Source organism: Lithobates pipiens, unplaced genomic scaffold (assembly GCF_037356315.1).
Source record: "Lithobates pipiens isolate NorthernLeopardFrog02 unplaced genomic scaffold, aLitPip1_a1.2 Scaffold_13, whole genome shotgun sequence".
NCBI lineage: Eukaryota > Metazoa > Chordata > Amphibia > Anura > Ranidae > Lithobates > Lithobates pipiens.
In genome coordinates this window covers 465,972,702-465,998,898 of record NW_027507718.1, presented here as the reverse complement: position 1 = coordinate 465,998,898, position 26,197 = coordinate 465,972,702, and the positions used below count along the sequence as shown (strand labels likewise).

The window sequence follows — 26,197 nt, the reverse complement described above, 5'->3', positions numbered from 1 at the left end:
ATCCACTCTTGCTATCCATCGACGGACGGTCATATCTCCAGCGATGTCTCATGTCATCCAGCGCAGCGCAGCATTCTTCTTCTGTCTCCGTGTAGGAGACACTACAGACATTCCGGCGGCTGACGTTTGTTATATACGGAGGGCGGGGCCACCCGTCACCTGACCCCGCCCCCCTCTGACGCAAGGGGAAACCCGGGGTTCCCCGTGACGTATAGGTGACCCCGCCCCCCTCTGATGTAACGGAAACCTGCCTGTGTTACATCAGAGGGGTGCGGGTCACCCCTACGTCACAGGGAACCCCGGGTTTCCCCTTGCGTCAGAGGGGGGCGGGGTCAGGTGACGGGTGGCCCCGCCCTCCGTATATAACAAACGTCAGCCGCCGGAATGCCTGTAGTGTCTCCTCCACGGAGACAGAAGAAGAATGCTGCGCTGCGCTGGATGACATGAGACATCGCTGGAGATATGACCGTCCGTCGATGGATAGCAAGAGTGGATTACCGCCGCTGGAATCTTTTTTTTATTTTTAATAAAGGAATTTTTCAAAAGTGTGTTTGTTTTATTTAAACATTTTTTACACTTTCTTTGTGAAATGGTAGGGGTACTTTTGTACCCCCTTACCATTTCAAACAGGGGGGGGGGCCGGGATCTGGGGGTCCCCTTGTTAAAGGGGGCTTCCAGATTCTGATAAGCCCCCCGCCCGCAGACCTCCACAACCACCGGCCAGGGTTGTGGGGATGAGGCCCTTGTCTTCATCAACATGGGGACAAGGTGCTTTGAGGGGTCACAGACCCCCAAAGCATCCTCCCAATGTTGAGGGCATGTGGCCTGGTACGGTTCAGGAGGGAGGGGGGGCCGCTCTCTCGTCCCCCCCTCTTTTCCTGCGGCCTGCCAGGTTGCGTGCTCGGATAAAGGGTCTGGTATGGATTTTTAGGGGGAACCCCACGTCAATTTTTTTTTCAATTTGACGCGGGGTTCCCCTTAATATCCATACCAGATCTGAAGGGTCTGGTTATGGATATTTAGGGGGAACCCCACGTCAAATTTTTTCTTAAATTTGAGGCAGGGTTCCCCTTAATATCCATACCAGACCTGAAGGGCCTGGTAATTGAATTTGGGGGACCCCCACGCTTTTTTTTTTTTATTTATTTATTTATTTTTTTATCAATGACTTTCAATGAGTGTTCTCTGTATTACGGAGCCGACAATTCATTATAGCTGCGAGTGATTTTAAAGGACTTTTTTTCCTGCATAAATGACACTTTGTGCAGGGACAATTCTAAGCACGGGAAACATGCGCCCCTTCACAGGCATACTATAGACAACCCCCCCCCTACGAAATTTAAAGGAATATTACACTTTTATTGTTTCACTTTAATCATTATTAAAATCACTGCTCCAGAAAAAACGGCCGTTTTTAAAACTTTTTTTTGCATTGATACATGTCCCCTGGGGCAGGACCCGGGTCCCCAAACACTTTTTAGGACAGTATCTTGCAGAATCTTTTCTCTCTGTCAAATCTTTTTTCTCTGTCGAATATTTTCTCTATATAATCTTGGACTAATAGAGGTAAGGTTAGGCACATTCGAACACAGGTTCTATAGACACAGATTGTTGTCAGAGTCATGTCGAATCTCCTATTCTATATCGAACTGTTGTAACAATGAAAACGAAAATAAAGCATTTATTTATGTCGGATCTTTCGTTTTTCGGATTTTGTGCTTTCGTTATCGTTTGTCAAAACGAAAACGAAAATAGCTGAAATTCGGACGAAAATGCATTCGGACGAAAACGAATGCACATGTCTACTGAAATTTGCTTTTATAATATGATCAAATTACTGTAAGACTTGCGTATATGAACGATACTTGCCACAGATCCTTAAAGAAAGTTGAATGTTGAGGCACAATAAAGCCAATGAATTATTCCTTTTTTTAAACAATGATTACACTAACATGTACACTTAGTTTGCCATAGCACAAATCTTTTATTTTGCTGGAAGGGAGGACAGTGTTCTATATTCCTGCAGTGACTAACACTGGCTTAACCTGCCCCCCTGAAACTTTTCCAAGCAGTAAATCACATTGCAGGTCTATTTGGTATCTGCTTACCTGAGTCCATTTAGGCACAGTCAAAATTTCTAAGTCCCGATAAAGGGGGGTTGTGTTTGACCTCCGAAACGTGTTGCCTGTCTTCTGCTATGAATTTATTTAACCCCCCTGACGGTATTCCCGAGTCTGACTCGGGGTGGATTTTTCATACCAAAAGCGGTATCCCCGAGTCAGACTCGGGACTGCATCGCTGGATCCAGGAGGATGTTTACTTACCTTCTCCCTCGGATCCAGCGTTGTCTCCCCGCTGTACGAGCGAGCCGTGTCTCGCTCGATGCATTACATCGCCGATCTCCGTGCCCTGCGAGCGTTGAGAAGCACGGGGACGGAGATCGGCGCCAAATTCAAAAAGTGAAACACACAGTATACATACAGTATAATGTAATCTTACAGATTACATTGCTGTATGTAAATATTTCACATCCCCGTTGTCCCTAGTGGTCTGTCCAGTGTCCTGCATGCAGTTTTATATAATAAAAACTGTTCTTTATGCCTGGAAACTGGAGATTGTCCATAGCAACCAAACTGTCACTGTACATCAAAAATGATTTTAGACCAGCTAGAAAACAGCGATAATAAATTGGAATCACTCGCAGAATTGAGGGATAGCGATTTGTGGGGAGATCCGTCATCAAATACTGAAAAGTAATGACAGTGACAATTCTGCAACTGAGCAAATTTCAGTGTTTTTGATTTGATTACATTATTGAATAATTTTTATTATTGTTATATTATTATTTGGTACAATTATTTATAATTATTTATTATATTATAATTTATGATTTAATTTTTCAAACTTTATCATACCCGGGATGTCTGCTAGACTCTGGTTTGGACAGATTTAAGAGAGTTATTCCTAAGAATTGCAGGACTACAATATAAAACGCCAAATTTTCATGCAAAATAATGGTACCGGTTTTAGCACCTAAAATCCGAAATAATCGTACCGCCAGGGAGGTTAATTATTAAAATCTTGGACTCTTGGATATTTGTTTGGAACTCTCATTGAAGTGTATGTATGCGGTGTGACATGGGGTAGTTAGCTCCCGTGGTAGATGCATTTATACAGCAAATTCACAGCAGACAGGGACTATAGTTAGGGCCTGGTAGTACACTTTTATTAAAATGGCAGAAAGCAAAGCTACAATCCAATATAAAGTTTCCCATGCGGGGGATCTTCTCCAGCAGAATACATACACTGGAAAATGCTGAGACATCTGGCTTGTAAGCTCACTCAGCTTTAACTGCAGTGCCACGGTGCAGCTCTTCCCAGTCACTCTGACTGTTTTGTTTAGCTCTCCTGGATACTTGACTCTCTAGACTTTAGTTGCAGTGCCCTGCTGCATGGCCCAACTCTGGCCTATGATTTGGGGTTCTCCTGACACATCGATAACAGCCAACCTGACTCCTGGAATGAGACCTGCTGCCTCTGAGACCCTCTGTCTCTTGGCTTCTGCTTGGCCCTCTGACCCCTGGGTGAGAACTTCCATTTCCCACACTGGGAGTGGGTCCAAACTGGAAGCTCTGAGCTACCTTCAGACCTGAGAATATAATGACCATGTACACCTGTGTACTTAGATAGGCTGCAGACACCTGGTAAATTCCAGACACAGGATTGATTGTTCCAATCCAGAACTACAGAATCCCGGGAAAAAAAACAAATACACAGCTTTTTCTGCCCAGAAACAATAGTCTGGAACGTCATGTTTACCCTAAATGAAAATCCTGCGCCACATTTTCCCTATATTCTCACAGTGACACTGACCTCCCTCTGCTGCAGTGCATTTTCAACTCTGGATCCTTTCCCTGTTCCGGAGGGTAGTTCCTGTTTTCTGGAGTGCTGCCCAACTGAAGCCAGTGTGCTCAGTAACTGTTTCAGTGACCTTTGTAAATCGGAATCCAGTGCTCCATTCATTCTTGTGTTTGAGAGCCTGGCTGTGTCTGGCTACAATACCTTTGAGTCACAGACCCTGAAAAAGCACCCTGTAAATGTGTTTTAATAAAAAACTTGAATGCTTTATTTTTATACTTTTTCCAGGTCAGCCAAAGTTTTAACACGACAATCGGGAAATGCAGCGACAGGCTCCATCCTTTTCTCATGACAAAGTCGCTTTAAAGCACATATAAACCCAAATGGTTAAACACAGCAGAGTGAAGATAGCATATTTAGTGATTGAAAGCTGGCAAGTAAATGTTAAAAAAGGGAATACCTGGGTTTTCAAAGTAATTTAATGTACACAAAGTGGATTAATATAATTTGTGGCTGTTGAGAAATATATATTTATATGAATTTTTTTGTACCCAGAGTTCAGCCCTCAAATGGAATTGAACTCAAAAAGTGAATATTTTCTGTTATAGAAGACATTTAGAAATGTCAATAGTGCTTGAGCAGTACCCTGTGTACCTAGGCGCTCTTGAACCTTTTGCCTAATAGTTGTATACAGTATATGCAGTGTGAGATCTAAGGCCTCTCATTGCTAGTCCTAACAGAGTTGGTCTGCTGTGTTGCACAGTTTTATTTTCTGGAGACTCTAAACCAAGAAAGCAAAGCCCTCCTTCTGCAAAGATGGCCACCTCCACATGGAGACATAGTGCAGAACAAGATTTGGTGAGTCTGTAAGAAAGGATGATTAGCTGCAAGGAAACCCCATGCAACACTGGTGACTAGTCATTTCTCTTCCACCTGTCATTTTTGGAAAGAGCGCTTAGAGTTCTAGTCCACTTTAACTTCTTTCCGACCACCTGCCGCAGTTATACTATGGCAAGGCGGTGGGATAGTGCGAATAGGTGTAGGTCAGTCCGTGCATCTGATATAGCGGGCAGGCGCGTGACTCAATGTCCGCCAGCGACCCCCAAACGCAGTATACAGAGGCAGAACGGGGATCTGCCTATGTAAATAAGGCAGATCCCTGCTCTGACAGGAGACATCATGGAGATCTGCTGTTCCTGTCATTGGGATCAACGATCTCTGTAGTGTTCCAGGCAGCCCATCCCTCCACAGTTACAACACACCCAGGGAAAACAGTTAACCCCTTGATCGCCCCCTAGTGTTAAGCCCTTCCCTGCCAGTGTCATTGTGTCATTTATACATTGATCAGTGCATTTTTATAGCACTGATCAATGTAATATTGTCACTGGTCCTCAAAATGTGTAATTTGGGGTCAGATTTGTCCACTGCAATGTCGCAGTCCCACTAACAATCGCAGATAGCTGCCATTACCTGTAAAAACAATTAAAAAAAAAATCCCTAAATCTATCCCATAGTAACTTTTGCGCGAACCAATCAATCTACGCTTATTGCGATTTTGTTTTAACAAAAATATGTAGAAGAATATATTTTGGCCTAAACTAATGAACATGTTCGCTTTTTAATATATATATTTTTGTATATGTATTATAGAAGAAAGTAAAAAAAAAGTTATAATTTTTTTCAAAATTTACACTTTTTTGTTTATAGCAAAAAATAACCAAAAAAAACGCAGAGGAGATCAAATACCACCATAAGAAATCTCTATTTGTGGGTAAAAAAGGACGTACATTTTGTTTGGGTACAATGTCGCACGACCATGCAATTGTCAGTTAAAGAGACGCAGTGCTGTATCGCAAAAAAAGGCCTGGTCAAGAAGTGGGTAAATCCTTCTGGGGCTGAAGTAGTTAAGTTGCAGGAGTACTAACCATATAAAGTTTCCTTGAAAGGGGGCTGCTATAATGAAGCCACAGCAGCGGTCACCTGGTTTCAAAGCAGAACTAAACCATTCAATATTCACCTTCACTCCAGTAATTTCGAAATCCGCAAGCTCTTTCACTGGCACCAATATCATCTCCCCAGCGTTTTCTGGGTGTTATTATTTCTGGTTGAAGAAGAGTAGGATTTGATCCAAACCAGCCATTTTAAAAGGGAAGTGGAGGATTGATAAAGAAAGATGGAGAGTTTGAATAACCGGTTAATGCTACGAATTATACAACGATTCTACCATGGTATCAAAAACTGAAAAAGCTGGACTCCAGTCCTTAGTATGTTCAATAAGCTAGCAAAAAATCTTAAACACTAACCCTAAAGGAAAGAGGTGAATAGAAATGTAAAGGATTAAGTGGCTGAACTATTATAATTTCATCAGAAAATTGGGAAGAAGGCCTAGGAGAAGATAGGCAGAGTATAGATCAGGAAAGCATTAAAAAAAAAAAAAAAAAGCAAACAAACAATGCCATGGGATTTTCCTACTTTACTTTACAAGCTTTGGGAAGATTTGACTAAATAGTTTTGGCCTGCACATAATTACGCTTTCAGAATGACATCTGTTTGTAACATTATGTTTATTAAAAATGCCTTTCCATATTTTATGTACTATGGCATTTGCTGCCTTTTGTGATCACTATAATAAAAAACATTAACTTTGTAAAACTTGATCACTTATTAACTGGATTTACCATGAAAGCAGATAAAACATTTGGTTTTACACTACAGTAATATAAAACAAACCTGACATTGTTATATAAAAAAAAACATCTTAAGGATGTTGCCAAAATAATTATTATAGGGTTAGTTATTTTTAAGTAGCCACATAGGTCTGTTATGACCAAGTATACTGAAATAAGACCACCACCATGGTTTTTCTCTGTCTTGTGACTGTTCATCATCTTCCCCTTCTTGTCCTTGTCGAGCATGTGGGTCATAGGAGTCCAATGGGTCTAATCGATCATAAATGTCTTGTGGAATAACTTTATTAAATCTACGGTTATTAACTTCAACCCTCTTTAAAACAAAGTCAACCCGTCCTGCCTTGGTCATCTTTGCTGGTAGGGTAATTTTTTTGGTGACCTTTGAGTAGCCAAAAGCCTCTGCAGAAATGATGTAGACACCAGGAATCAAGAGTCTCCAATAATCTCCATCCTCAGCTAGAGAAACAGTAAAGAAAAAAAATCAGTCAACTAAGAGGATAATCAATACTTTCAAAATCATCTTATAAATAAATGATGAAATGGCATCTAGAAAAGTTCTCCCCGAGGAGGTTAGATAACAGCTGTAGGCAGAAAATTCACAGTTCACACACTATGGACACAAATGAAGACAAATCAGAGGTTTTAGAAAACAACAAGCATAGACAGGGAAAAAAACACCTGTAAAAATGAGTCAAATACAGTATATACATAGCTAAAAAAATGTACAGAATTACACATCTATCATGCACCAATATATCATAGCTAAACCCAATAACAAAAATGTAATATACTGCAGCTTGCCAGTCTTTAGGTGTGGTGGTTGCCTTCATTTTCTTTTTTCTTGTTTTTTTTTTTCCTTTAGTTTTACCTACCACATTTGCTGTCCTAGAGTGATAATACATCTGCATCTATTGAGGAACAGCATTGTCACATTAGGACAAGAAGTGTTTTAGGAATACAAAATCCTCCCCCTTTCCATAACATATGGTAGGGCATTCAGTAGTCCACAAAAAAGCTGGAAACATTGTAACCGATAACAGTTAGCAAAAGCAAAGAGCGTAGGAATTTATCCACTCACAAGATTTCTGTCAGGATCAACAGATTATTTTGTATCATTTTTTAACAGGTGTAACAAAACACCTTCAATAGTTTATTTAGCAGCAGGAAAGAGAACAGGTGAGATAAGTTTACATACGTTGTACAAAATCCCCTGTGAATAGCAATATACTGTAGGTAATGGGAACTTTCACCTTTTTGGCAATGCTGAACAAGGAATTAGGTATACCTAGTATTAGTGAGGCACATGTTCTGTAATGTTAACTGTCAAATGGAATGTAACTTACTACTACTGTAATAGGTATACCAATACCTGTATAAATTGGAATTTTTTTTCTTATTTATTTATTTTTTAACACAGTCCTTTTACAAAAAAAAATTCTGATCACTTTTTAATGCTGTCACAAGGAATCATCCCTTGTGACAGCAATACGCAATGACAGGTATTCTTTATGGAGGGATCTGGGGTCTAAAAGACCCCAAACCTCTCCCCTGTACTTGAAAGTATTCAAAACACCAAGATCAGCTTTTTTGAACACTTTGGATTTTTTTTTAAATGGAGCCGCTGGCTGCTGAGTAAACCAAAAGTGACGTTGTGACATCGCTTCTGGGTTACTACATCCGAGACCTTTTCAAGGCCGACTTTGTTCAGGTCTCTGGCCAGACTTGGGACATGCTGGCTGGTGGCTTGGGTCTTCCGGCATGTGGCTCGGGTCTCCCACTGCTTGTAATTACAGCCAAGCGGCTGCTTAGCTGCATTGGTTGTCATTACAGGAAAGCCGACCGTTGGCTCTAAAAAACAGTAGCGGGGTGATGCCTGCAGCACAACCACTTGAAGTCAAATGACGTAAAGGTACGTGATTTGGCGGCAAGTAGTTAAAGTGGGATTAAATACAAAACCAATTCTTAAATGAGGTGGCTCCATTAGTCTTATTTTTTTAGGCCTTCCTTCAACAGATCAATCTATCAAGACAAAGTAGCACTTGGAGGATTGGGAAACACCATTGTTCTTAAAATAGGAAGATTTTATTCATTTATTTATTTTTATTTTATTTTATTGCCAAAAATAGAAGAGAACATAGTAATAATGTTTTACAATAACAAGATCAGTACAAAACTATTCTTTTAAACTGTTCCAGGAGTAGAGTATAGAACCATGGTGTATGTTATATAATCATAATGCACAAAGAGTTCATGCAGGTATTTGTACAACATTAGTATTTTAAACAAAGGTAATAAAATGACTGCTAAGAAAGAATATACAATTGTTGCAGTCAGAAAATAGAGTATTCTGGATTGGTTATGCTTTATAATATCTGATAAAAGGTGTAGCAGTGAGTTCTTTCAGTGCTTTTTAAGTGTTTTGTGAAGCAGCTACTATTATCTATGTTTCATCCTGTGTGAAAGTGTGTGTGACCGGAACAAAGACTTGGGAAGTCTGATCTCATATTTGAGGTTTATGGTGGGGGGAACAAGAAAATCTAAAGATTGGTTTAATGGGGGGAAAAGAAAGGAAAAAAGGGGGGGGGGCAAAGCTTTGTATAAACCATATTGAGTGTAGGATTAGGTGATTGATTGTATTTACACATATATTTATGTAAATATACGGATATAGATCAACTGAGTAGGTAGAGAGTTCTTAGCACCGTTGAAATTTTGGGTGTTAGGAACAAAGTTTTCAGCTAACATTCTTGTTTCTATACCTGAATGGGAGGATTGTAAAGAAGAGCTTTGGACCTTATATGGAAGAAAGGTGGATTAAATGTTTACAATAAGTTTGTAGAGAGGAGATTCATCATCTGTAGGTAGTCAGTGGAGTACTGGAAGTGAATCCAATTAGCCCAAGTGGATGTGAATTTGTGTGGGGAGTCTTGTGAGACTGAAATTAGCTCTTCCATTGTGGCTATTTTGTTTATGCATTTGTACCAATCTGACAAAGAAGGGACTCTGGGGGTAGCCCTTAATTTAGGTATGCACAGTTTTGCTGCATTAACTAACATCATGGTTAATGCTTTGTAGTATGGTGTGTCTTTTGAGACATGGTGGTGTAGTAGTGTGTAGGGTGTAATTGTGCAGTTGTGTAATCTAGAGAGCTCGTAGTTATTTTTTTTTATTTGTTTATGTACTTTTGTCCAAAATTATTGGATGAGTAGACACTCTCGCCAAATGTGTAGAAGGTGGCTGGTTGCTTGGTGGTATCTCCAGCATTGATCTGTAATTGAGGCATCGAAGGTATGTAGAATGAAGGGAGTGCGATACCAACAGGATACAATTTTATAGTTGTTCTCTTGAATAGAGACATTAATGAAGCCTTTGTGTACGTGGTGGTAATTTTTTCCCAGTCGGTACTTTACATGCAGATCTTGGGACCAGGCCTTTCCTTCATCAGCTTGAGTATTTTCACACAACATATTGTGAACAGTTGAAATGACGTGTCATTGAGGTTTTAACACATTGGTTTGAAGGAAGTCAGGGGTTTGGAAAGGTTAGTTGTGCATTGTACAGAGTTTACAAAGTGCTTAATTAAAAAATATTCTAGCGTGTTTAAGAGTGTATTTATATTATAGTGTAATAGCCCATTTTGGAGGCAGTGGTGTATTCTTATGCCAATGTCTGTTTGTGTGCTTGAGAGGGGGTGGGAAGCCAATCCTGGAGGAAAATCTGGATTCTTTAATAAAGGAAATAGTGGGCCTGGGGATCGTGAAAGTTTGGTTTTGCAACAAATTTCAGCAAAGCAATGAAGGGATGGACCTATGGTGGGATGTTCTGTTAGGCCTTTAGGTATACAGTTATGTTGGATCCAAGGTGCACAGCTTATATGTTGATTAGAGAAGGAGTTTTCCAAGCCTACCCAATCCTTTATTTGGTAATGAATGTGCCCATCTATAATGCTCTGCAGGTGGCAAGCCCAGTAGCAGGGCTCGAGTGCTGCGGGAACGCATGGGAACGGCGTTCCCGTACTATTTCCACAGCGGGAACGCCGTTCCCATTAGCTATCTGAGCCGGGCCGGCTGAGGCTATGCAGCGCGTAGTCCGCGCCGCTCCTCAGCCGCCGAGTGACTGTGCGTGCCCACGCCGAAGTCATGTGACCGGTTGCTAGATGCGGAGCGGCCCCTGCCTAGCAACCGGTCACATGACTTCGGCGTGGGCACGCACAGGCACTAGACCGTCAGTGTGACACACGCGCGCCGGACTGTCCTCCCGCTCCCCTCTACCCAGTGCCTCCTGTGGAAACAGCCGCTGCACTTTGAGTTTACTTAGTTCTTCTCCCCCCAGAACAGAAGGGAAGAGAATACCAGGAGGTCAGTCACTAGTAGTGTGTAAGTAAGTTGCATTCTGCAATACCCTGCCAAATTGCCAATACTCATCCATACTGCCAATACTCATCAATACTCTGCAATACCCTGCCAATACTCATCAATACTCTGCAATACCCCGCCAATACTCATCAATACTCTGCAATACCCCGCCAATACTCTGCAATACCCCGCCAATACTCTGCAATACCCCGGCAATACTCATCAATACTCTGCAATACCCCGCCAATACTCTGCAATACCCGCCAATACTCTGCAATACATACCCTGCCAATACTCTGCAGTACCCTATCAATACTCTGCAATACCCTATCAATACTCTGCAATACCCTGCCAATACTCTGCAATACCCTATCAATACTCTGCAATACCCTGCCAATACTCTGCAATACCCTATCAATACTCTGCAATACCCTATCAGTATCAATAATCTGCAATACCCTGCCAATACTCTGCAATACCCTATCAATACTCTACACTACCCTATCAATACTCTGCACTACCCCGCCAATACTCTGCAATACCCCACCAATACTCTGCAATACCCTGCAAATAATCTGCAATACATACCCTGCCAATACTCTGCAATACCCTGCCAATACTCTTCAATACCCCGCCAATACTCTGCAATACCCTGCCAATACTCTGCAATACCCTGCCAATACATACCCTGCCAATACTCTGCAATACCCCGCCAATACTCTGCAATACCCTGCCAATACTCTGCAATACCCCGCCAATACTCTGCAATACCCTGCCAATACTCTGCAGTACCCTATCAATACTCTGCAATACTCTGCAATACCCTGCCAATACTCTGCAATACCCTGCCAATACATACCCTGCCAATACTCTGCAATACCCTGCCAATACTCTTCAATACTCTGCCAATACTCTTCAATATCCTGCCAATACTCTGCAATACATACCCTGCCAATACTCTGCAACACCCTGCCAATACTCTGCAATACCCTATCAATACTCTGCAATACTGTGCCAATACTCTGCAATACTCTGCCAATAAATACCCTGCCAATACTCTGCAATACCCTGTCAATACTCTTCAATACTCTGCCAATACTCTGCCAATACTCTTCAATATCCTGCCAATACTCTTCAATATCCTGCCAATACTCTGCAATACATACCCTGCCAATACTCTGCAACACCCTGCCAATACTCTGCAATACCCTATCAATACTCTGCAATACTCTGCCAATACTCTGCAATACCCTGCCAATACTCTGCCAATAAATACCCTGCCAATACTCTGCAATACCCTATCAATACTCTGCGATACCCTATCAATACTCTGCGATACCCTATCAATACTCTGCGATACCCTATCAATACTCTGCAATACCCTGCCAATACTCTGCAATACCCTATCAATACTCTGCAATACCCTGCCAATACTTATCAATACTCTGCAATACCCTGCCAATACTCATCAATACTCTGCAATACCCTATCAGTATCAATACTCTGCAATACTCTGCGAATACTCTGCAATACCCTATCAATACTCTGAAATACCCTATCAATACTCTGCAATACCCTGCCAATACTCTGCAATACCCTATCAATACTCTGCGATACCCTATCAATACTCTGTGATACCCTGCCAATACTCTGCAATACCCTATCAGTATCAATACTCTGCAATACCCTGCCAATACTCTGCAATACCCTATCAATACTCTGCAATACCCTATCAATACTCTGCAATACCCTGCCAATACTCTGCAATACCCTATCAATACTCTGCAATACCCTGCCAATAGTCTGCAATACCCTGCCAATACTCTGCAATACCCTATCAATACTCTGCAATACCCTATCAATACTCTGCAATACATACCCTGCCAATACTCTGCAATAAATACCCTATTAATACTCTTCAATACCCTGCCAATACTCTGCAATACCCTGCCAATAGTCTGCAATACCCTGCCAATACTCTGCAATACCCTATCAATACTCTACAATACATACCCTATCAATACTCTGCAATACATACCCTGCCAATACTCTGCAATACCCTATCAATACTCTGCAATACCCTGCCAATACATACCCTGCCAATACTCTGCCAATACTCTACAATACATACCCTGCCAATACTCTGCAATAACCTGCCAATACTCTGCAATAACCTATCAATACTCTGCAACCTGTGCCAATACTCTGCAATACCCTGCCAATACTCTGCAATACCCTATCAATACTCTGCAATACATACCCTGCCAATACTCTGCAATACCCTATCAATACTCTGCAATACCCTGCCAATACATACCCTGCCAATACTCTGCCAATACTCTACAATACATACCCTGCCAATACTCTGCAATAACCTGCCAATACTCTGCAATAACCTATCAATACTCTGCAACCTGTGCCAATACTCTGCAATACCCTGCCAATACTCTGCAATACCCTATCAATACTCTGCAATACCCTGCCAATACATACCCTGCCAATAGTCTGCAATACCCTGCCAATACTCTGCAATACCCTATCGATACTCTACAATACATACCCTATCAATACTCTGCAATACCCTGCCAATACTCTGCAATACATACCCTACCAATACTCTGCAATACCCTATCAATACTCTGCAATACCCTGCCAATACATACCCTGCCGATGCTCTGCAATACTCTGCCAATACTCTTCAATACATACCCTGCCAATACTCTGCAATACCCTATCAATACTCTGCAATACCCTGCCAATACTCTTCAATACTTATTCCTTTTGTGGGATATTTTCTAATGGGCTGTGTAACAGAATTTGGAACAGGGTGTATTTGTGGTAGAAATTCCCTGCGAGGGAAAGAGCATCACCCATTGTGTTGATTGTTTTGTTTGACACGTTATTTTGTTTTTGTAAACTGGCACTTTACAATACATGTTGTACTGTATTTTCTGTGAAGTATATATGCATATGAGCGTACCTTTTTTTTTTTTTTTCTTGGTGGGGGAATGGATCTTGGGTGGGAGTTCCCACACTTTTTTTCCCAGGACTTGACCCCTGCCCAGTAGTAATATTGAATGTCGGGTAGACCTATCCCTCCCTTGCTTTTGGGCTTTGCTAGTTGGGCATAACTGATTCTGGGATGTCTTTGGTTCCATAGAAAATTTCTAATTCTTTTTAAGGGATTTCAAGAAAATGGTCAGCAGGCAAATAGGTATTGTTTGGAGAAGGTATAGAATACGTGGTAAAATATTCATTTTGATGGTAGCCGTTTTGCCAAACCATGAAAAATCTGCTTTGCTCCATTTTTTGAGGTCTTTGAGGTCTTCTGTTATGGTCTTGAGAATTGGCTAGTAGTTTTTTTGAATATAGATTGGAGAGGTGTGATGGTAATTGAATTCCTAAATACGTTATGGTGTCTGGTTGCCAAGTGAACGGGATTTTTTTTTACAGTTTAGGACTGTAATGTGGGGTGATGTGGGGTTCTGTGAAAAATAATAGGATGTCATTCGCGAAAACGGCTAGCTTGTATTATTTATTAGCAATCGTGACTCCATGAATATTTGCATTGTCATGGATTCGGTGCAGGAAGGGTTCGAGAGTGAGAATGAATAGTATGGGAGAAAGGGGGCAGCCTTGACGGATGCCATTTTTGATGGAGAAGGCATTTGAAAGGAGGCACAATTTATTCGGACTTGCTGTAGGGTTGATGTATATTGACATTATGAAGCATACCAATCAATCGCCAAGACCTAGTGTATGTAATACAGCTTCCAGGTAGTCCCATGCCATCCTGTCAAATGACTTCTCTGCATCTAATGAGAGGAAAATGTCGGGGTGCTTAATTTTGATAAGCCAGTGATGTATGTTAAGTGCTTTTAGTGCATTAACCTTAGCCTCTCTCCCGGGGATGAATCCTACTTGATCTTTTGCTATTAGTTTCGTGATCAGGGGGATCAAGCGAGTCACTGGGACTTTTGCAAAGATTTTTAAGTCAGTCTTCAGGAGTGATATGGGGCGATATTTGGGGGGCCAATCCATGGTCTATTCCAGGTTTTGGGATGACTGAGATGTGTGTTACTAGAAGATTATAACTTGGGTTTAGATAATTGATGAATGCTCTTACAAATGGGTCTGAAAGTAGTTCTGAAAAAGTTTTATAATAAGTCATGGAGAAGCCGTTGGGGCCTGGGCTTTTTCCTAGTTTCATTTGTTTAATAGCTATTTTAAATGGGAACATCCAATTTGTTTGCTTGTTCGGTGGGTTTGCCTTTAATGATGGATGCACATGTTCTAGACTTTTCTCCCTAACTCCTCCTTAAGTCGGGCCCGTGTTTGATCTATTTCTATTTGGGCGCAACACAAGTCAATTCATGAGCTTGTTCAAAGTTTTAGATTTGATTCAGAAGAGCATTGATCAGTTTTTGCTTGGTTCACTTGCGGGAGGCTGCCATTTTCAGTAGTATACCTCTGATCACACATTTATGTTCTTCCCATTGAGTCATGGGGTTTGTGTCAAAGATATTATCTGTTTCAAAGAAGTTGTTCATATTGGTGATTATGGAAGAATTAACAGGATCAGTGAGTAGTGACGCATCTAATTTCCACGTTTTTGCAAATTGCAAACGTTCTGGAAATGTGATATTTGCAGTGATCGGGTGGTGGTCAGATATGAACCACCACCTGATGGTTGTTATGGAGAGAAACGGGAGATCCGTAATGAATATGTAGTCTATTCTTGAGTAGCGATTGTGGGATGAGGAAAAAAAGGTATAATCTTTAACTCCTGGGCAGAGCTGGTGCAAGGATTTTTGACACCCTAGGCGAAACCTCATTTTGCCGCCCCCCCCCCCCGGCTCCACCCCTGACTTCACCCCTTTGTCCTGCCCATGTATACCCCACCTTTTTAATGAAGCACCCATCAAATGCAGCCCACCAGTGCCCATCAAATGCAGCCTCAGCAGCGCCCATCAATGCCACCTCACCAGCGCCCATCAATGCCGCCTCACCAGCGCCCATCAATGCAGCCTCACCAATGCCCATCAATGCAGCCTCGCCAGCACCCATCAATGCAACCTCGCCAGCGCCCATCAATGCAGCCTCGCCAGCGCCCATCAATGCAGCCTCGCCAGCGCCCATCAATGCAGCCTCACCAGCGCTCATCAAAGCAGCCTCACCAGCGCTCATCAAAGCAGCCTCACCAGTGCTCATCAAAGCAGCCTCACCAGCGCCCATCAATGCAGCCTCACCAGCACCAATCAATGCAGCCTCACCAGCGCCCATCAATTTAGCCTCACCAGTGCACATCAATGCAGCCTACTTGTGCCCATCAATGAATGTTTGCTTGCTTCCATTCATTCAGGAGTTGGGACACAGACACAGTCCTCCGCCGCCACTGCGCCTCCGACGCTATGTACGAACTGAGCGGTGGCTGCCTGCTGATGCTGAGACTTAGTTGCTTGTTGCAAAGAGAACAGAGTAGTAACACCAGTGGCCAGGCGCCCCTAGGCAGCAGTGCGCCCTAGGCGGCTTCCTAGTTTGCCTAGTGGTAGCACTGGCCCTGATGGGCAGACTGGTTGTACAGAATTTGAAAGATCAACTGACTTCAGTACAACCAGCGTGTCTTTTTTTTTTTTGACGATCACTGCTGGCTGCTATAGCTGCCAGCAGTGATCGCTGTATTCTGATGGCTCGGAAACCTTCACCTAAGAGCACACACCCACACACGGCTCTTACGGAAGCTTGGTAAATCAAATGCCAGGCTTCCCTAGCATTACACCTGTGCAGCTGCGACTAAGTCTGGGCACAAGCCAGCACAGGCTCCTAGAGATGCAGCATGGTGCCTAGTAACAGGAGAGCTGGGATATGACGTTATTTACATCGTATCCCTGCCACTCCTAAACCTGCTTCACTGCTGCACCAGGCCCACAGTGCCCTTAATCTGACCCTGGGGACTGGTGCACTGGCCTTTACAGAGAGAGAGAGACTTCTCAACATTGCTTCCACAGAGAAAATGCAATATGGAGCAATCTCTCTCTCTGTGTGGGCAATGTGAAGCGATTTCTCTCTCTCTGTGTGGGCAATGTGAAGCGATTTCTCTCTCTCTCTGTGCGGGAAATGTGAAGCGATTTCTCTCTCTGTGCGGGAAATGTGAAGCGATTTCTCTCTCTGTGCGGGAAATGTGAAGCGATTTCTCTCTCTGTGCGGGAAATGTGAAGCGATTTCTCTCTCTCTGTGTGGGCAATGTAAAGCGATTTCTCTCTCTGTGTGGGCAATGTAAAGCGATTTCTCTCTCTCTCTGTGCGGGAAATGTGAAGCGATTTCTCTCTCTGTGCGGGAAATGTGAAGCGATTTCTCTCTCTGTGCGGGAAATGTGAAGCGATTTCTCTCTCTGTGCGGGAAATGTGAAGCGATTTCTCTCTCTGTGTGGGCAATGTAAAGCGATTTCTCTCTTTCGATGTGCTTGCAATGTAAAGCGATTTCTCTCTCTCTGTGTGGGCAATGTAAAGCGCTTTCTCTCTTTCGATGTGCTTGCAATGTGCAGCGATTTCTCTCTCTGTGCGGGCAATGTGAAGCGATTTCTCTCTCTGTGCGGGCAACGTGAAGCGATTTCTCTCTCTGTGCGGGCAACGTGAAGCGATTTCTCTCTCTGTGCGGGCAATGTGGAGCTAATTTGGTAGTTAAATGGGCCACTTGACTGGACTTGCCCCCCAGGCCTAAGGCTGCCAGCCCCCCCCCCTGCCACCAGCGCCCATCAATGTAGCCTCACCAGCGCCCATCAATGCGACCTCACCAGCGCCCATCAATGCCGCCTCACCAGCGCCCATCAATACCGCTTTACTAGTGCCCATCAATACCGCTTTACCAGTGCCCATCAATGCCGCCTCACCAGTGCCCATCAATATCGCTTCACCAGTACTCAAGTGTTCAACAATGCCGCCTCACCAGCGGCCACTAATGCCCATGAATACTGCTTCACCAGCGCTCAACAATTCCGCCTCACCAGCGCCCATTAATGCCACTTCACCAGCGCCCATAAATTACAGACTTGGGGGGACATTTGGCAGATCAGTCAACAGTCAATATAATAGATATATATACACTCACATTTTAAAATGACATTTCATGGTCATCACATTCACATAGTGTCATTCACATTAAGGCCCCTTTTACACTGGGGCGGTGCTGGCGTCAGCGGCAAAGTGCCGCTATTTTTAGCAGCGCTTTACTGTTGTTTTAGCGGCGGGCTGCAGCCGCTAGCGGGCAGTTTTAAACCCCCGCTAGCAGCGGAAAAAGGGTTAAAACCGCCCACAAAGCGCTGCTGCAGTGGCGCTTTGCCGGCGGTATAGCCGTGCTGCCCCATTGATTTCAATGGGTAGGAGCGGTGAATACACCGCTCCTTCACCGCTCCAAAGATGTGGCTAGCAGGACTTTTTTCACTGTCCTGCCAGCGCACCGCTCCAGTGTGAAAGCACTCCGGCTTTCACACTGGAGTGAAAGGGCCCGTTTTTTTCAGGCGCTACACAGGCGCTATTTTTAGCGCTGTAGCGCCTGAAAAACGCCCCAGTGTGAAAGGGGCCTAACTGAGAGAGAAAGCAACAGTTTTTTACTTACCTCACGGTCACACCAGTAACGCCTGTTGCTGGCACTAACTCTACTGTATTTGCCAGCCTGTGTACCTGCCTCCTGTGGTGCCTCTTCTCTTCCTGTTCCAGGCTGCACGTACCTGACCCGAAGTATCCCATGATGATGCATGCTGCATCCATCCTCCATCCATCCTTCGTTCCAGGAGAGCATGGGGGCGGGGCCAGGGGCTCTGTGCTATCAAATGGCACGTGTCATGTCACAGAGAGCAGAGGGGTGGAGGGGGGAGGGGGCGGCTGCTACTGTGCCTGTGTGTCAGCCTCATAACTAATTTCACAGACCGTCAGACTGAGAGGGGGGGGGGGAGAGGGCGGCTGCTGCAGTGCCTGCCTGTGTGTCACAACAATTTCACATACATTCGGACTGAAGTGAAGGGGGGAACGGCTGCTGCTGTGTGTGTCATCATCATGATGACTAATGTCACAGAGGACTGAGTCTGACAGAGAGCGGAGGGGAAGAGGGGGGGAGGCTGCTGCCTTTGACACTGAGAGGCGGTGCGGTGCCCTGTAGGTTACTGAACAGTGACTGGACATATGATCGTTACTGGCTCACTGCGTGAGCGAGGTGATAGCAGATGAGAGGAGGATTACTGGAAAGCCAGAGCGGGGCGGGGGGAGGGCGGATGGCGCTGCTGCTTGACATAGCACTGACGGTAGTAGTTGTTGCTAGGACAGTATGCAGCCAAAAATAACCAGCGGCCGGGCGCCCTAGGCGGCAGTGCGCCCTAGGCGGTTGCCTAGTCCGCCTAGTGGTAGCGCCGGCCCTGCTCCTGGGTTTAAGGAACGCCATGTAGTAGTAAGTCTTCCAATTTTATCTTAATTTGACGGAGGGCTCTGTAAGGGAAGGAGGATGATCCCGAGGATGTACCTTCTATCGGATTTAAGGCTGCATTGAAATCCTCTCCTAGTAGTAAAATAATACCTGATTGGAAAGAAGCTAGAGCCAGTGATAGTTCGCGGAAAAAGCCAACCTGGTTTGAATTAGGGCTGTAAATATTAGCGACCGTGATTGGCCTCCCCCAGACAGCGCCTTTGATGAAAATGAAATGTCCGTCTTTATCAATTAGACATTTTTTACCCCCCTAACCCCCCCAACCCACATTTTAACTTTCTGGTCCATTGGCCCTGTCATTTATTATACCCTTACACCCACCCCATACAACTACAGTATTCTATAATCTACCACATTTTTTACACCCCATTAAAAAAAATTTACAATAATTTTTATTGAAGTTTTTGCATTTATAAAACAAAACAAAATTATTGAGGGAAAAAAAATACAAAAAAGAAAAAAAAAAAGATGCACAGAACACCAACAAGATATTCACATACTGTCACATTATACAGGTAGACTTCCAACCCTACAGTAGCTGTGAATTAGTCTGACAAATTAATATACAGTACAAAGATAGGGTTTCAAATTATCATGAGTCAGGTAATATCTCAACTGTCCTTATGAAGTAGTAAAACATAGAAAAACATTAGTACCACTAAATATAGGGACCAAAGCATGCCCTATCAGCGCACATGTATGAATGTTCAGCTTTTTTGCAACTTAAAGCAGTATACCTAACCCTATCAACTGGACTAACCGTTTAGAGGCCAGCCATGGCTCCCACATAGCCCATTTAATTAATGAGTACATTTCTAAGGTCATTTTAACATTTTGGTTAAAGTGTAACTAAAAGCCAAACTTTTTATTTTTTAATTTTTAATTTTGGATAGAGCAGAGGGGGATTAGAACACCTGTCAGTTTTTATTGCTGTCTTCCTCTGTTAGGGAGATTCACCCTCTCTATTTATCCTGTATACCGTTATCATCGACAGTGAAAGTAAAAGAAAATCACACATTTTGGATTGACCCCAGAACAGTAATAGAGGAGGAACTTTCCAATAGAGACACTAGTTCTGGTGACACACCAGAATTCCCTCACTTTCTTTTGTGGCTATGGGATAGGAGGGGAAGAGAAATCTCCACAATGGGACACAGATGGCATAAAAATTACAGGGGGTTATAACCCTCCATTATTTTATCCAAAATGAAAAAATAAAACTTTTGCCTTTGGTTACATGTAAATTAATTTTGAGAAAACAAGGTTTACTTTTGTGAGTCTTACAGATGTTGTATACATTGTATATTTTAATAGCAAAAAAAAATTAATTTTGCTGCAGTACAGTACATGACACAGGCTCCTTTAAGTCATGAACATAAGGTATACATTATCTTTCTCAGGTGAGGACACTGGCAAACAAAAGTTCTTAAGAAAGCCCAAAAAAATCCTTCCTGCTCCCAGCAATTCTCGGTTTTTTAGAAACCAATTTGAGAAAAATGCTAGGACAGAGGGGAGGGTGGCTTGTTCCCTGTAAGCTATTTCAGGAAAAGGATTTTAAAGGTAATTAAAAAATCCTTATTTCCTAATTGTACAGTACAGGACACTGGGCGCAATTCACTAAACTGTAATTACCGCTTTAAAATTTGCGATAAAATAACACATTGCGTTTTTGTGAAAATTGTTTGCAATTCATGAAAAAACATTTATAAAATAAAGGGTGCGTTATGTAAAATATGCAGTCATTAGACCAGATTCCGTTGACTGGTCCTGCTGCAAAACCAGCATTCCATTAGTGCTTGTAGCCAATGGCTGCAGTGCTGTTCTGTGAATTCTGACAGGGGAGGAGTCCCAGCTGTCAGAATACAATAGCGAGGCGGGGGAGATCCCTGCATCCAAATCGCTTGTGAGGATGCAAGGATCTGTCAGGTTTTTATTTGTTCAACCTACTGATTGAACAAAAAAGAAAACTGCCCATGTATACCCAGCTTTAGTTGTCACTGCAAAATTTGTCTCCATTGGATTATTTATGCCTTTCTCTTCTTCTGGTGACAACTATAAAGTTTTGGATTTCTTCTCAGGTTCTGTCTCAGTGTCAATGGCAAATTGAGGTGGCCAATTTCCATGCAAAACTGAAAATTCACTCTGCTCAGTGAATAAGTGATTCGCCTTTAATAAATCAACATACATGCATTTGAGTTTGTTTTCCAGATTTTTTCATTAACTTTACTGTATGTCATCACCATAAATATAACAAAGATCCAGAAAAAGTTGGAAAAGTACCTGTCATGATGTCATGGCGAATTCCTTTCACTGAGATGCGGGCATTTTTAATGGGATTTCCATGTTCATCCTTTACTACTCCTTTTATGCCTCGGTGTACCTGATCATAAAAGAAAATAAGAGAATGGTTGATTCCTTTATCTTGTTTGCTGCCAGTGGTTAGCTTTCATTTTGCACCAATGTGTGAAATACAGACTTATGCCACGTACACACGATCGGACTTTCCAACAACAAAGTGTTGTTGGTGGAAAATCTGACAACCTGCTAGCAAACATGTTGGCAGAAAGTCCGACAGCAAATGTTCGATGGAGCATAAACACGGTCGAACTTTCCGACAACAAGTTCACATCCAACATTTCCCGTCCGACCGTGTGTGTGCGAAATTAAAGTTCCTAAACTGACCACCAATCTATATATTTAATTTAAAAAAATGAAGAGGATACATAGAGAAAAATATTCTTTATTTTGCGTGCCTCATAATAATTTGCAAACAATTATCGAACTAGAATTTTCTCCAAATACACTAAATTTGGTATTCGCACAAACACAAAATAACCTACTACACTAAAAATACATAGAAGAAAAGACTGAACTATGAAGAATATTTCTAGACTCAAAATAGCATGCGCCGGGCATTGTTACATAGGCTGGATGGTGGAACCACAGCATGCACCAGGGAAGTGGCATATAAAACACCATAAACTGTTGCATACAAGCAGCCGTAGGTTTTTAAAAAAGCAGAAATTGGACTTGCAACCTGCCGGACAGGTAAATATAAGGAACTACGGTATAAAGATGACTATAAGGAGTCATCACTTCTGGACCAAGCCTATTTTTGGCACGTCGTTTACAAGTTAAAAACTGTATTTTTTTGCTAGAAAATAACTTAGAACCCCCAAACATTATATATAATTTTAGCAAAGACTCTAGAGAATAAAATGGCGGTCATTTCAATATTTTATGGCACACGGTATTTGTGCAGTGGTCTTTCAAACTGAATTTTTTGGGGAAAAACAGTAAAGTAAGCCCGATTTTTTTTGCATATTGTGAAATATGACGTTAGGCCAAGTAAAGAGATACCTAAAATGTTACGCTTTAAAATTGCATGCACTGGTGGAATGGGACAAACTACGGTACAACAAAATCTCCATAGGCGATGCTTAAATATTTTTAGCGGTTACCAGTTTAGAGTTACAGAGAAGGTATTTTGCTAGAATTATTGCTCTCACTCTGACAATCGCGGCAATACCTCACATGTGTGATTTGAACACTGTTTACATTTGTGTGACTTATGTATGCATTTGGTGCGTAAGCACACAGGGACTTATTTAACACTGTCCCTTTAAAAAAAAAAAAAAAAATGATCATTTTTATTGCTGCCACAAGAAATGTGACAGTAATAGGCAGTGACAGGACTCTTTATGGAGGAATCAGGGGTCTAAAAGACCCCAAACCCTTTGTACTTCAAAGTATTTAAAAAATCTGCATTTTGGAATACTGCCATTTTTTTAAACCGGCGCCATTGGTAGCCGAATAAACTGGAAGTGATGTAGTGACATCAGAGACCCGATCAAAGCCAACTCCAAAGCAAAAGGGAAATATAAATATTTATATTTGAAACTGTCTAAGTGACTACTACTGTCTAAGTGACTACTATTGAAAGCAAAGTGGCTAGCCATTTCCAGTAAAACAAGCTCACAACTAGTTTTGACGTATAGTAAACATTTTTTTCAGCATTTAAACGCCCTCCTTGGCTTATAATCGAGTCTCTCTGCCCCACTGTGCCCATCTGCAGCCTGATGCACCAGTTCTCCCGACGCTGTGACATGCAGTCTAGTCAGCATCCATACAGTGTAACAAAGCCCCACCTTCTCCTCATCCTTGTCCGTGATAGGCAGAACACTGACTCACTGATGATAAACTGAATCAGTGTTTCATTATGGACGAGGAGGAGCCGGGGCTTTTTTACACTGGACGGCCACCGACTAGACTACATGTCACAGCACTGGTGTTCTGGAGATCAGGTACATGCGGCAGATTTGCGGCGCATTTTGGCCACTAGCGGGGTGCTTTTACCCCCCGCTAGTGGCCGCGAAAGGGTTAAAACCGCAGACAATACGCCACAATAGCGGTGTTTTGCCGGCGGTAATACAGCGCTGCCCCATTGATTTAAATGGGGAACAGCGGTGGAGGAGCGGTAAACACACCGCTCCTTCACCGCTCCTTCACCGCTCCAAAGAAGCTGCTGGCAGGACTTTTTTCTGATGTCCTGCCAGCGCACCGCTGTAGTGGGAAAGCCCTCGGGGCTTTCACACTACACACAATGGTGCAGCTTCTTTAGGGCGTATTGCAGGCGCTATTTCTAACGCTATAGTGCCTGCAAAACGCCCTGGTGTGAAAGGGGTGTGAGGCAGGGATATGGCACAGTGAGGCAGGGAGATGGCACAGTGAGGCATGCAGATGACTCAGTGAGGCTGCAAATGGAAACAGTGAGGCTGCATATGGGCATTACTGACCCACTGTTGTTAGTCAAACAATGTTTTCGCTTTGGTGTGCATTGTGATGGACATGTCCTCTGTGGGGAGTTATGTTCGTTCTTGTTAATTTGGCATTGCAAAATATTAACATTAAATAATTTTTTTTATTTTTTTAGGAAATTAACAGTTCATTAATTTTCTCATCAGATTGTTTAAAATATATGGGTGAAGCTAGTTTAGGAATACTGTAAACCCAGTGCTGACATACTGGACGCAAGCTACTCATTCAAAAGTAGTATATACAGCAGATGATGATCGGATGAAACATCTATACCCTGCAGAAAAAATGAAAATTTTTGCGGCATTGAACAGTGGAACAGTGCATTGTAAGCCCCGATTGGCTGAAGTAGTGAAAACTTCAGCCAATCAGGGCACAGAGCAATGTCAGAGTCATGATTGGACACTGTCACCATGACTTTTTCTAATCATGGCTCATTTCCGCAGTATAAAAGTATTTGTTCAATGGCAGCGGATTTCAGTGTGATTTCAGCATAGAGAGAGAGAACAGGTCTCTGTTCAGTGCTATTAGTTAGTTAATGTGCTATACTGTGCTTCAATTGTCAGTGTAGAATATTAGTTTATTGTCAGTCTAGAAATAGTGTGAGTGTAGTAGTTTGAGTGTAGTGAGGAGGGCCATTATTCAGCTTTGCATAGTGTTCGCTAGAGTAGGGACAGCTCAGATAGTTTCACTGTAGTGTAGTGAGACTGTGTCATTCATACATAGATTAGTGTAGAGTACGGACATCTCAGATAGTTTCAGTGTAGTGTAGTGAGACAGTGTCAGCAATCTGTGGAGTGTGTCTGTGTAGTGTGAGTACTCAAATTAAAGTGCACCAAACACCACTTTACATTAATTAAAGTGCATCTACATACATATTTCCACTTCTTCTTTACATTTGCTTATAACCCCGTCCCCTCCCTCCCAATAATGTCAGGGAGGGCAACAGCGAGATGCAGACATTCCCTTGGCACTGTAAGGGGGGCAGCAACAAATGTGTCTACAGGCAAAGGTGGACGTGGTGGTCAGTCCTCAGGCAGGGCATCATCTCGTCTGTTTAGTGAGTTTGCCTGTGCTATCCAGCCATAGCATGCAGGAGGTGGTGGACTGGCTTACTAAACCTTCCTCATCCTCGGTCATGCAAGCAGGGACAAGTGTGCAGTCCCCTGGAGTTTCCAGAGTGGTTAAACGTGCCTCCTTGTCCACATCTATTCATGCCATAGCCCCAACATCAGCCATGGAGGAGTCAGCTAAGTTATTTGACCACAGTGTCAGCCACTTGTTCCTTGATGATGCCCAGGCATTACTGGATTCAGATGTTGGTTCTGAGGTTGAAGATGACAGGAACATGAGCCTAGAGAGGCATTCATGTCCCCCCAGGCACAGCGTATTGCCAAGTTGTCTCCTGTGCTAATGATGATGATGAGCGAGGGGCTTGCACACACAGAGGTGCCACTAACTGAAGATTGGACAGGCACTGGTTGTTTGGCTGTATTTCGGTGGAGGGATTAATTATCTACGTGGAAATTCGTTTAGACTGTCATAATATAATATTTTTTGGATCACATCGTTCAAACGTTGGACTATTATCATTTATGTCGATTACAGCCTTTTCACTGTTTATTTGGTTGTGCACACTGGACTTTCATCACTTTATTTCACCTGCTTTATATTGGCTTGATTTACAGTATATGTTTTATAATCAGTCATTACTTTAATCACTTTATTCTATCGTTTGTTCTGAGCAAGTTTTTCCTATGTTAATTTTCACTTGTTATTTTAATTAGTTTTCTGTCACACATTTGCACTTACACAGCGCAACACTATCATTTATATATTCACCCATTTTCTGCCTAGGATCAGTTTACCACTGCACTGTATCGTCACCATTTGAGGAGGCTACAAGGATGGTGAGCCATGACAGTGCATGCATCAGTGACACAATCCCTGTTGTGTTCCTGCTGGAGCAGACTCTGCATGGCATTATGGACAGGGCACCGAGGC

General features: G+C 42.8%; 1 protein-coding gene across 1 annotated transcript in view; it reads right to left on the bottom strand.

The window, feature by feature from the left end:
• Positions 1–6,403: 6,403 nt before the first annotated feature.
• CPZ (carboxypeptidase Z) overlaps positions 6,404–26,197 on the bottom strand; it is a 170,238-nt gene continuing 150,444 nt past the window's right edge. Inside the window, exons 10-11 of the mRNA XM_077477857.1 lie at positions 21,659–21,758; positions 6,404–7,004 (exon numbers count right to left, since the gene is read on the bottom strand). Coding sequence (XP_077333983.1) covers positions 6,649–7,004; positions 21,659–21,758 — 456 coding nt within the window. The 3' untranslated portion in view covers positions 6,404–6,648. The remainder of the gene's footprint in view (positions 7,005–21,658; positions 21,759–26,197) is intronic.